The sequence below is a fragment of the Tachypleus tridentatus genome, chromosome 13 (assembly GCF_004210375.1).
Source record: "Tachypleus tridentatus isolate NWPU-2018 chromosome 13, ASM421037v1, whole genome shotgun sequence".
Lineage (NCBI taxonomy): Eukaryota > Metazoa > Arthropoda > Merostomata > Xiphosura > Limulidae > Tachypleus > Tachypleus tridentatus.
This window is the reverse complement of record NC_134837.1, coordinates 246,147,977-246,161,625: the sequence shown is the minus strand read 5'-3', so window position 1 is coordinate 246,161,625 and position 13,649 is coordinate 246,147,977. Positions and strand designations below refer to the sequence as shown.

General features: G+C 36.9%; 1 protein-coding gene across 6 annotated transcripts in view; it reads left to right on the top strand.

Annotated features, from left to right (window-relative positions):
* Nucleotides 1-13,649, top strand: part of LOC143241079 (von Willebrand factor C and EGF domain-containing protein-like) — a 46,207-nt gene that overhangs the window by 1,502 nt on the left and 31,056 nt on the right. For 5 of the 6 annotated variants that reach the window (XR_013022173.1, XM_076484592.1, XM_076484589.1 and 2 more), the window contains exons 2-3: nt 30-127; nt 3,259-3,346. Coding sequence is in view for 5 of the 6 variants with exons in the window: in XM_076484592.1 (XP_076340707.1) it covers nt 30-127; nt 3,259-3,346 (186 nt within the window). In the remaining variant the exon portion in view is untranslated. The remainder of the gene's footprint in view (nt 1-29; nt 128-3,258; nt 3,347-13,649) is intronic. The other variant, XM_076484590.1, reaches the window with a different exon arrangement.

Genomic DNA, 13,649 nt, shown 5'->3' with positions numbered 1-13,649 from the left:
CAATTAACCTGTTTTTGCTGTCAATTTAGCAGCAGTAGTACCTGATTGTTTTTACATTGGCAGAAGAGTGAAATCTGGAACAAAATTCTTTCTGGACTCAAGCAATTGTACTAAATGCTCTTGTCAGGTTAGACATATTCAATTTAGTCCTTAGTTCAAAAATAGCAATACCTGCTCTTAAATACAATGTGGATGAAATCAACTGTTAATGCTAACTTAACACAAGAACAATAAGGAAGTTACTAGCTTAAGTAGACTTTTTGTAACATTTGCTAATGTACTTGATAACCTGACAGTCCTTAGTTGTACTTTTGCTATAACGAGAGGGTTATTTTATAGCTTAAGATAGTAGTAAATTCAAAATTTAACTTGTCTGCAAAAGTTTATGATTCCATAGCCAAATATAGTAATTTGCAATACAAGGTACTTATTTTTAGTTTGATATATTGATATACTTGCTCTATAGGACATGGCCATTCAAATACTTACACACAATATGTCAAAGAACAAATATATATAGCATGATTGTGGCACATTCAGACCATACCTTATGCTCTTCTCAACTCTACCATTAAACTATGTTGAACCAACACCAGCTGCACGATGAAGGCACAGTAGTCATGCTATGAATAGAAGCATTGTGTGTGCATTCCTCAACTGAACATACATCAGCTGTAGAAGAATGTCATAGTTTGATAGTGGGTGTTTGCATCAACAAAACTGACCAGGTGACTTCTAAAAGAGGAGAGGACATGTGCTTAGAGTGTGCTCACCTAAACTGTACTGAACAGATACAACTGCAGGAAGTGGGCACAGGATAATGGTGTGTGATGGCCTCAACTTAACTGAATAGTAGGATGCAGGAGAAGGACTCAGTATATTATTTTATGCTTGCCTGAACTCCACTGAACAAACTCTAGCTGCAAGAGGAGGGCACAATGTTATAATGTTTGCTGAACTCAACTGAACTATCATAGGCTGTAGGAAAAGAACGTAGTATCATATTATGCACTCGTCTTAACTGAATTGCACACTCAGGGCACTGGAGGAGGACACAAATGAAATATTATTTAGCTATATGAAAGTTGACCTGCACTAAAATGACAGTGTCATCAACATCTTACTTTTCACCTTCTTAGCACCTCTTATTATAGTCTAGGAACTGATAAGTGGTAAAGATCTCCCACACTTTACTTATATTGAAAAGGTAGAAAGAATTCACAATGAAGAGAAAATGCCTGGATCATCATCTGTCCTTCAACCAGAAAGATATTTACTGGAGGCAGTGCAATATGTGATTATATAACCATAAGTAAGCAGGCAGAACATTCCCTGGTGCTGGCTTTTTCCAGGATACTTCATGGAATAGGTACAGTCTATATAAGACAATAGTCAGATATATAAATGTACCTTGAAGATACATCAAGATGTTTTGCAAAACACCCCATCTCACAGTGAACATGTGCATAACCAGGGTAGATGATATGAGTGTTTTCTTTCATCCTGGGTTAATGCATCACCAACTACGTGGCAGGATCCTACAAGAAAGTGCTGTAAAGAGAAAAGGTATTCACCATTCTAAAGACAGTGGATAAACTGTTGAACAGTAAATTGAGACAGGTGATAATTTTCAGGAGACAAGACAGACAAAGGGGCAATTAGTGAGTGATGAAGATATGAAAAGTAGTCTTCATCCCCACCTAATTAACTTTGTCCAGTGACTATTGAAAATGAGTGATGGGAAAATGTGAGAAGTGACAAATGTAATGAGAAGAATGTAGAACTATCTATGAGTGTCAACCCCCAGTGTGGAGTAAACTAAGCATATAATTAATAAGACCTTAGGATAGAAAGAGAAATATCCCTGGATGAAGAGGAGTCACAGAAGATGAAGATCAGTGGTACAAGCTAAGAAAGTATGAGGTACAACATGAGTGGTAATGAATGGCACAAACAGGGCCCAATCATCAGTCCAGGTCTGGTTATCCAATTAAAGTAGGTGTAACATAGAAGGAAAGGAAACAGGAGAGAAAAGCAGTCGCATTGCAAAGCAGCTAAAGTCTTACAGAGAAGGGACCAATCATGATAAGGAAGAATATAGTAGTGATGGAAGAGGGTGCAGGAACTATTAATAGCACAACTATTTGAACAATGGCAACCACAGGTGAAAAGTAAAAACAAACAGGTCTTGAAAGAATCTAGTATAAAGTGCAAGTTGCTAAAAGCTCAAAATGTTCATGTGCAAAAGCAAACTGAACAACAGTGATGTGTAATACAGGCATGGATGTTGGGTAGAGAATCTATAAAGAAGGATTAAACAGAACAAGGTAGAGAGATCTGGGGAGTTCACACCCTTTGACATAGAGAGAAGTGAAGTTTTGATGATAAAGTTGTGCAATAACTGACTATGATAAGAGATAATTAATCCACAGTCTAACATACATATAAAGAAAGATGAGAAATAGTCAATGGTATAATAGTCAGCAGAATGGTGATGATAGAGAGACCAAGAGCAAAAGACACCACTTACAGTGGTGAGTGGACAAAGTGGAAGAGCAATAGGAATGAAAAAGAAAGAGGCAACATCAACTGAAAGTCTGGTTCTGTTGGCAAGAGACCTAAGAAATCCCAGGTCTGATGTTGTAGGAAGGGGATTTCTTGATGGAATAGAGAAATGTGAAGTTAACACAAAAGAGAGTGTTTAACAGCAGGTGAAGAAGGAATCATATCAGATGGCTTAGAAGAGGAAGAAATGAATGAAGTTCCACAAGTGCAAACATATAGAGGGGATTAATGTGCTAGAAAATATGTTGCATTCATATTGGTGGAGGGCTTCTGCATAATGACATCATTATGCAGTAGTGAATTCACAAAAATTCTTGTGAAATTAGGTGGAAATTCACTAAAGCCCATATCTCCAAGACAGATAGCTTAACTGTGTGAAGAGGTGTATTATCGTCTTTTGCACTAAATAACATTAAGTACAATTTCTACATCACACTGATGATCTCAAACTGGTCAAGTTATTTTGTCTTCATGTATGAAACCATTAAAAATTTATATCATGATCACTTTATATTTCACTGCCAATTTTGGGGTTAAGAGATTATATGTAAATTTTCAAAATTTTTTTTTCTCATTCATTTGTCAAAAGACTTTCCCAGTTCACTACCACTACTTATCTGTTAGACTGAACATGATTTTTAGCAGAACTTGCAAATTGTAATGTTAAAATTTAATGTTTCATTTTGTTTTTAGCTTGGTGAATTAAGGTGTGAGACAAAAATGTGTCAACCTCTTCCCTGCAGTAATCCTTTGCCTGGACCTTGCTGTCACTACTGTCCAGGTAATGTATTGTCTTATTAATTAACTTCATAGATACTGGCAAATTTTGTAAGGATGAATATGATATTATAAATTTCTTGACCAGTCTAGCATTTAAATTTAGAAATAATAAAAATATTTACAGTAAATAAAAGCTGTTGTAGGTCAGTGTACCAAGTTGAGTTGAGCACTAGGTGACAGTTTCATGAATATGCTAGCAGGTGCTAATCCACCATGTGTAGCCCCTCGGTGGGCTCAGCAGATAGCCAGATGTGGCTTTGCTATAAGGAAAACACACTCCACCATGTGTAGGACATATTCCTTGGAGGAAGTACAAGAGAGTTACTTTTGTGATTTTACCAGTGACATATGGTTGTATATTAACCTATTGATACCCCATATTTTGCCTTTTCCTTGCTACCTCATACATTATTTTGGTATTGCCAAGAAAAACAGAAAATGAGATATCATTAGGTCAGTACTCAGCAGTCTTCTTTCATCTGAATGGTGGTGAAGATCTTCTATAGTTGCTGTGCCTTAATAGTACAGATGCAGTCAATTTCATGCTCATAGAATATAAGGACCTCTCTTGCAAGGTAATCGACTTTTTCATTTAAATTTACCCCTGCTTGACCTGGCACTTAATATTTATGTGATCAGCTCATCATGCAATTGTTTTGTTTGCTGCTATCCATCCAGGAATCCAACCACTCTGAGTTGTGCACAGCAAAACCCATGAATCATTAGCAGATATTATGTTGATTGCATTATCTGTTTTACTTCATTACTTTCAGCATTCCAAAGAAGAGCTTGTTTTATGGCTTCCATTTCCATTCTCATGCTGTATGTGGAAAGTTTTAATGCTTAAACAGCCATATGCAGAATGTTGTTGCTTGTGATGTAATGAATGCCCAACCAGGTCTCTTGCTGTTTGAGGTGCATGAGCCATCCATGATTATCATGACAAATGTTACTGTCTTCCACCCTTAGAAAGGTACTAAAACGTTTTGTTGCTTCACTCTTTTCCAGCATTATCTCTATTTTTCCTGTCTATACATGTCTCCATAGATCTGTTGATGACCAGTTGTATTAATGGTCATTGTAAAGGTACCTGCTAAACCATAAACATTTCCTGGGTCAAATTTTAAGCAATCTCCTGTTTGGTTAGTGTTTACAGGTTTTTGTTGTTTTTTTTTTTTTTTCTCATTGATGGAATTCATGATTTTTACACTACAAGATTATGGTGGTGCAGAGGGGTTTGAGGTGTTTAAGGGTCTGAAGTACATCCTTTGGTTCCAAATTCTTTCTGTATTTCCCTCTCATTTATGTTCATTTCCTTATCTTCTGCCTGTAGTCTTATTCATCACTCTTTGAATCCAGTTCTCAAAGTTTAGTTTTTCCTCCTTGCTTCTTATTAGGGCTTATGCTGTTTTCTTTCTCAAACAGCACCTCTGTTGGATCACACCTAAATGCCTCATCCATCTAGCATTCTTGACTTTTTTGTCCTGACTTAAAGAAATTCTTTCATTTCTTTCTAGATTTTCTGTTTTTGATATCAAGTTGACTTGCTTGGGGATCTAGTCAATACCTTTTATTTTATTTTCTTATTTCCTATATTTCCTTTCCTCCCTCTCCCTTTTTCTGAGGCACTTAATCATGCTTCAGAGGGGTTTTCTGTAGATGTTTGTTCCCTTCTTTTTTGCCAGAGAAGACTATTCCACCAATTTTTCTCTGTCTCTTTTTACTTTGTGTGCCTGCCATTGGTAACTAAGATCAAATTGCATTTCTCTTAACTGTACACCTTCATTCACGTGCAAATGGTCTTCATCAAGCTGACTTCTCTTCTCATTGCTCATTTTCTCCTCCCTCCTTGCCTATATATTACAATTTTCACCAGTCTCCAGCTGGCCTTCATCGACACATCAGATATCTTCCTACACATCATTGTTAACCTGTCTCTTCCTTTCAAGATAGTGTTTGCCCCTTTAATACTCATTTGTATTATGAGAGCTTTCACTCAATATTTTCTCGTCCTAAAGCTGTCATTTCTTTTCTTAAACAGTTGACTTCTGTTGGCTCTTTCTTGAGTGTTATAATTTTCTCAAATATACCTTCTTTAGCAATAGGGTACTTGGTTGGGTTAGCTTGTTAAGATATCCATGTCCTTTATCATACACACTCTGTATTTGTTACCTCTGGGAATTTGCTTCATACCTTGTCTCAAATGAACTCAACTTTCTCTTTTTTGCCTGCATACTGTAAAGTTTCTGGTTGCCAGGATTTCCACTGCTCATTCTTCCCTGAAACTCCTCATTCTTTCAGTTTGTGAACACGTGTGTCTTCTCCACTAGCTTTTACAGATCCAAGAAATTCTTTCTTCATTTTTATTGTTCTCATCTGCAAAGCTATTCTCTCCTCTCCCCAAGGAATTGTCATGGTGACTGACAGTGTCCACACAAGTTGTGCAATATTTTTTACCAACTCTCAAGCTGGATCTTTCTCTTCACTATTGCTTTCTTCTTGAATTGAGGGACACCACTAAATGATGACATGTCTTCTGGCATTTGGACATTAAACAGGCATTCTCTACACCTCTGTATGCTCAAACTCTTTATTGCTCATCAGACAAGTTCCAATTTCCTTCCCCATCTGATGGAATGATAGATCACAGTTCACTTTGTCACATCCATGGTCATTTTTCATTTTTTACATCTGTCATCAAGGGGCACCTGTTTCAGAACTTTTGCTTTTAAGTATTAGTGCTATTCTACTTGGGTCATTCATATTAGGTTCATCTTGTTGCCCATCATGGCTGGAGCTATGTACCTTGTAGTAAGCCAATTTTCTCACCTCATCTGGACTGCATTTGCAGAGATGCCAACCGTTATGATTTGAGTGTAATCATTATGATTTTGGTGTATACATTACGACTATATGATCATGTGGACAAATATTATGACTTATTACAACTCCCAAATTATTATATATTATATAGGCTTATACAATGAAGTGATAAATTGTTCCCCCAGGGCTTGAAAGGGGTGAAAAGAAAATTTCTAGCGAGATACAAATACATATTGATAATAAATAAAAGACATAGTCCAAATGGCTACTTGCGATAATCATGTTTGTGCTTGAAATAATAAGTATTTGTATCTCCGACGTCTACCAATAATTTGAGTGCGGTGCTTCTCCATACTGGGTACGTGGGGGAATCCATAGTTACGTCATCAGTGCTTGTCAGCCAATCAGTGCTTACATAGATGGGTATTTCTCGTTTTCTAAGCGGCATAGAAACACCAATGCAATCGTTCACAAGATGGAAAGAAGGAAGCTTCGTTCACCAGATCATCTTGTTTCTGACAAATCTAAAAGGACAAACACTGTGAATCAAAAATTTAGGAAAGAGTATAGTGCAAAATATCCAATCATTGCATCAAAAGTCAGTGACAGTCATGTGTTTTGTACAGTTTGTCACATTGATTTTTCTGTGGTGCATGGTGGGATAAACGATTGTTCCAGACATACAAAATCGACATCTCACCAACAAAAGGCTGAGGTGAAGACAAAAACGATGCAGATAATGACATTTATGAGCAAGAATTCATAATATGAAACCATAAATGCAGAAGTGATGTTCACACAATTTGTCATTACTGATAACTTACCCCTAGCTGTAGCCGATCAAGATTTTTTTTTAATTTATTTATTAAATATGCAAAACAAAATAATAAATGAGCAGTCTATAGCAGTAATAAACAATAATAGTTATAATAATAATATAATAATAAACAACTTAGGGACATTGGTCAGGCCTAGTAGCCACAAATGATAAAGGGCTCTGTCTACAATCATTACGCTCAGTCATTTGAAATAATTGGCATCTCTGCATTTGACTCATGGATTTTTCTCTTTGTTCTCATATCTTTCATTGAGTTTGCTCTCAGTTAAGCCATGCCCTTTTAGGTGGCTTTGCCATCCTACTTAACTCCAATATTCCTTTCTTGAAGTTCCCTGTAGCTCATCTTTTCACTGTAGTTGTTGAAGCTTCTAGCCAGGGCTGATTTCACCTTTTTTTATCTTTCTTTTTTTGTGTATGCATATCCTGCTCTTTTGCTCCTCCATTGGATTCTAGAATCCCACTGTGGTACTTCTGTGGACACCTCATTTAGCCTTTATTTCTTCTGCTTCTTTGCTTGATTTACAAACATCCTTTTCATATACTCAATATTCATTCCTTCTTCCACCTTACATGCTCTTTTTTCGTAAACTGATTTCATTCCTACATCTTCATATGTGAGACTTATTCAGTTCAATGGCTGCTGGACAGGACTTTCCTATCATGTAACCTTTGTTTTGTACTTTTTGTAACATTACTATCATCTTTCCATTTTGCTATCAACAACAGTGGCAGCCTTTAGTCATTAATCCATCTATCTCTCCTTTCCTTCTGACCATTCTATTATGTTTCACCTTTCTTTTCTTTTTTCTTTTTATATTGACTATTCAACCACGTTTTGCCATTCTTTGCCATTTTTTGTTACTTGTTTGCATTTCCCATTCAATTTTCCCTTTACTGGTGCCACAGGGTAATTTTTCCACTGTTCTATCCACTCTTTTTGTTTTTTCCTTCTGTTTCCTCCTTGCTTGACCCCCATGCCTGCCATGATTTTTAATGTGGTTTTGCATAATATCACATATGCAAAGTTTGGTTATTTATGCTGTTGATGCTTCTCATACCCTCTTTTACTGCACTTATATATGCCTCTACTCAGACTGACCTTTCCTCCTTGATATTTATACCACTTGGTTACTTGAGAGGTTAGCCATCCTTTTTCTTCTGTCTCTTTCCTCTCTTCTTATCCTAGAACCCATATTTCAAGGACTTCTCTCCTCCTACCCTTACTGGATTGGTCCATGACCTCCTCCATTTAACATGTTTGTCTCTAAATGCAGATGCACATAAGTTATTTAACATTTTGTCATAGTCAATTCATCACCTTTCTCATTATCTTGCTTCCCACCTTTGCTGCCCTAAGACATGATCTGTCAGGCAGGTATGTAGATGACTCCTACATGCATTTTCTGTTCCTTCTCATCACCCTTGGATGTTTCATTTTCTCCAGAATTTTAACTTCCACTAATCGCCATACTTCAGTTTACTTAATATATTTGAAATGGGTATATATGTTTCCCTTGTCATTTCTCTTCCTTGCAGTTGAAAGGGATCTCACTCAGATGTCTGGCAATGCCTTCAGGTTATGCTTAATTCCCAAATACTGCATTGATCCAGTATAATACAAAGCACTCTAACCATCCACTCTGGCTCAACCATCGCTCACTGCAAGAAAGGTTGTTTTGTAAGACCACATCAGGCATCATAATGACATAAAAAAAACGTCAGCATCATAGAAGTTACTGCCCATTTCTTTTGGCTTATGTTTGCTGGCTTTTAAAATAGAGATTTGCAAACACTCATTGCACTGTCTCCAGTTTCCAACCAGTGAACTGCTGGAGATCTTTCCAATACAAATTCTCCCCCTGCTTCCAGTTAAGTATGGAAGACTCTTGCCATTTATCATTTCTTATCCATTGGAGTGGTAAACCATAGAGAATCCTCATAGGTTAGGTTTATCACACTAAGGTGAGAAATGAAGCAGTGGTGACACTTTCATTGTAATACAGGTCACCCATTAAAAACATAACACATAATTAAATATCGCTCTTCTTGTAGCCTAAGCCTGTTCAGTAGAGTTGAGGTCAACACACACTATACAGTCTGATCATGGCCCAAATGCACTAGACATATTTTATTTCCAGCTGCTTTTGTACCAGTGCTTGCATGGTCATGTTCTCATTTCATTCATCCCTGCTTCACCTGAGGCTCATTTGCCATTCCCCTCGATGTGGATTCATGTACATGGTGAGGGGACCTCCCAGGGAAGTTTCTGTTCTTTCAGTTTACCTCCTCTCTCTGGGATCTAAACATCCACTCATATGTTTGCCGTTCCTGGCAACTCGTGAAGGGGAGGAGAGGATCCTGGTGGTTGAGGGGTCCAACCCTAACACACCACTTTGGCCTTGAATTCCTGTAGACAGGCGTCCTTGGGTCAATCGGCTGGTCCAATCAGGCTAGGGTCAACCAAGTATCAATGTTGGATGTTCTCAACAGGTGTTGTGGACATTTTCTCTGATGCTGGTGTTTGGGTATATTGCTCACGAAACCATGGCATTGCTGCAGTGTCCTTGTTTAAAATTGTAGTGCATTTCCTTGTAGGGCTCCATGGTGGGTGGAGTCAGTGGGCACCAAAATTCCCCTTTCTTTATTATGGATATTCCAATTACAAATCTTAATAAAATAGTGAAAAACAGTCTATAGGTAAACGACCACGACTTGAAGATTCTGAGCAGCAATCCTCACCATCTGTACCACCTGTTGTACCTCATTTTTTATATTATTTATTATATATATATATATATATTATTTGTTATTATATTGACATTCCAGTCATGCCCAACTGACATTAGATAACTTGCACTGATGTGGTGCACTTGCATTCATGTTACATATCCAGTAATATAAAACTGACTTTTAGTCTCCCTGTCTTGGCTATGTTTTAGTGGAGTAGTATTTTGTAATATACAGTCACATTTCATTTATTATACATTATGTATATGTAAATAAATTATTACTAATTAGTAATGAATTATTAAACTTGTTTTTCTTAAAATATAGAACAATAAATCAATAATTAAAGTAAACATTTATCTCTTCTTGCTACAACCTTTGTACTCAGTTGCTGCTGGACATAGGTTGCTAAACCTTTTAAAATTTTGTAGGTGGAAGATATCAAAGTTTTTGTTGTTGTTTTTTATGTTTTGTATGCATTGAAACCTGTCTAACTCAGAATTGCATGGGACCAAGTAAAATTTTCCAGCTTAAGCAGGTTTTCTGGTTTAGACATCATGAACATGTATTTCCTTAATTATATATGATTTTTGAGCAAAACGTTGTATTTGCTTGACTTAAGGTAAGTAAGATGTTTGTGAATAAAGTTATTATACTGTTTATGCTATGTTGATTAGAATAAGAACAAAATTAGACATACAAAATATACATAAGTACACAAAATCTTACATTTAATTGATGAAAGTGTCCAATTTCAACTGTTCTATTTTTTTAATGGGCTTTTTCATGCAGTTAAAAGAGAATGCCAATTCTCTGCCTTTTCATGAAGTTCATTTTCCCCCTTCATTTATGCATACAATTTAATAGTGTTAATATGACTTGCCACTTGCTATGAAGTAAGAATTTCTATTTCCTCACTGACTTTTCCATTTTGTTCATCTTCTGGATCTCTCACACTGTTTCTATCTTGTGATTCTGTTATAGATTTTAAATCAATTTCTGTTAAAACATTCTTATCAATGTTCACAAAACTTTCTGCATTCACAGAATCATCTGCATCAATCATCTCAATCAGAGTTTGGATTCCACTGGAATTGTCATAACAAACAACTTTTGCACAATCTCCACCATTATCAAAAATTAATCCATAGTTTCAAAAGCTCTTTATTACACATTTGATTGAATGACTTAAAAATGCAATTTCATCTAACACGTCAATTTTATTGATCATTTCAGATGCTCTCTTACAGTCGTTCATATTTCCAATAATATGCTGAAGCATCAATTTTCTGTATTTCAATTTTATATACTGTATAATTCCATTGTCTAGTGGCTGTAGAACTGTTGTTGTACATGGAGGTAGATAGACTAAATGAACATTTGAAAGTTGAAATTTGGGTGAAAAGTTGCACCATGTGGGTAAAGTAGAATATTCCTATTTTTTTGTTCCATTCCCTTGTATAATTTGTTCAAAATTTCCTCAAATATAGCACTTGTCATCCATGCTTTATTATTTGCTTTCCATTTCACAGGAAGTTGATTCTTCCTTAAATTTTTGAAACAGTGCAGATTTTCACTTTTACCTATTACCCATGGTAAATTTTCCAAATTTTTAAAATTAGGGAAGATAGGAATTTATTTTTTCATGAGAATTATTTAAAGAGTAGAATTTTACACATAAAAGACAAATGTATTTCTACAAATCATGAATCTAATTTAACTGCAAAAATAATGACTGCAGGAAAAAGAACTGAATATATATAACCAATACTTACTGTAACAAAATGTCTGAGAATTTATTAATATTTAAACAAATTATTAATTAAACAAGAATTTATTGATATTTAAACAAATTACACTGGTTTACAAAAAAATATTTTTTGTCTGAGGCAAGAATGTGAATAGGTGTTTTTTACTAATTTGGGTGTGCTGAATTCAAATTTATAAACAGTTTTGCTCTATCACCTCCAGTTTTCTGGCTTTTAAATAGTCTCATTTTAGTATATACAGAGTATATACATGCTTATTTCAACAGTTGCAGCAGCTTATTACAGATAAAACAGGATAGATAAAGAACATTGACGGAATAAATATACTTGGATGACACAATGTACACAATTCATAGTACAGCAGACAGTTAGAAGTGTGTTTTCTTAGATTATCTGGTGTATTTTGCCTCCACCTATGTCACACAAGAGCATCCAGCAGAAGTCTCCCATCATCCTGGGGTTCCACTTGCCTTGGTAGTTGCTCTCCATCTTCGTAATGTCTTGGTGGAATTTTTCTCCGTGCTCATCACTCACTGCTCCAAGGTTTGGAGGGAAGAAGTTGAGGTGGTAATGGAGAAAATTAATTTTGAGTGACATTCGGCATCCCATATCCTCATAGGTCTTTAGCAACTTCTCAATACAGGCTTGGTAATTTGGTACGCGTGTGTTACCAAGGAAGCCACTACAGACTGACTTAAATGCTTCCCATGCTCTCAGTTCCTTTAAGGTAAGAAGCTCCTCAAAATCAGTATCCTTCAGCACTTCTCGGATTTGAGGTTCGACAAAGATGCCCTCTTTGAGCTTAGCAGCACAGAGACCTAGGAACACAGTAGACAAGTGTTGGAAGGCAGCACCATTTTTGTCCATGGCCTTCACGAAATTCTTCATCAAACCAAGCTTGATGTGAAGAGGAGGAAGAAGCACCTTCTTCATGTCAACCAGAGGATTCTCCTTGACGCTGTGTTTGCCAGGAACGAAAGTGTTTCTAGACCCCCAGTCTTTCTGCTTGTAATGCTGGGATACAGCTTGACTGTCCCAGAGACAGAGAAACCAACAGTACTTTGTGAAGCTCGCTTGCATACCCATAAGAAGACCAATGACCTTGAGGTCTCCACACAGACTCCACTGGTACTGGTTGTACTTAACAGCTTCTAAAAGAAGCTCCATATTGTCATAGGACTCCTTTAGATGGACAGAGTGTGCAGTGGGAATGCTGGGATATTTTTTCCATTGTGCAGAAGCACAGCCTTGAGACTTCGCTTGGAAGAGTCTATGAAAAGACCCCAGTCTGAAGGATTATGTGGCAAACCAAGGAAAGTGAACAAGCCAGGTACATTTGTGCAGTAGCACAACTTGTTTTCCATGTCGAAAAATGAAGCAAGGTCTTTGTTCCGATTCCTGAAACTGGTGATCCTTACATCTTCCTGGACTAGGTTCCACTGTTTAAGCCGAGAAGCCAAGAGCTCTGACTGCTATTTTGACAGATACAAATCACGAGCAAGGTCATTCAGGTCTTCTTGCGTGATCCAGTGTGGCTCGTTGCCACTTGTTCCTGAATAAGGAGAGTCAATATCTTCGGAAGAGATTGACTTGGCAGAATCTTCCCTTGGAGGCATTTCTTCATCTGATGAGGAAAGAAGATCCTTATTTACTGGAGGTGTTGGGACAGGAAGATCATCTGAATGGGGAACGGGTCTCATAGCAGATGGAAGGTTGGGATATTTGATCTTTTTTCTAGAAGATGCATTGAAACCAGTTATATTTGTTGGACAAAAATAACAATCATCTGCATGGCTTCGTGGCTCTCTCCAAACCATCGGAACTGCAAAGTTGAAAGCCGCTTTCTTGCTATTAAACCAAGCAGTTAGTCCATTGTAGCAGGGTTTACAACAGATGTGTGGAGCCCAAGATTTGTCCTGATCACCAATTTTACAGTCAAAATAATGAAAGTAGGCAGTTCTGAGGAGGGAAGTGATGGTTCGACGCTGTGCAACTGTCGTGAAGTCCCCACACACGTAGCAGAAAGAATTGGCCTTGTTGAGGCATCCTCGGTGTTTTGACGAGCTTGAAGCCATTGGAGAATCTGAAAAAAAACAAAGTAAAATTAAATCATATGTAAGGCAATAATAATTATGTGCGTCGTCGGA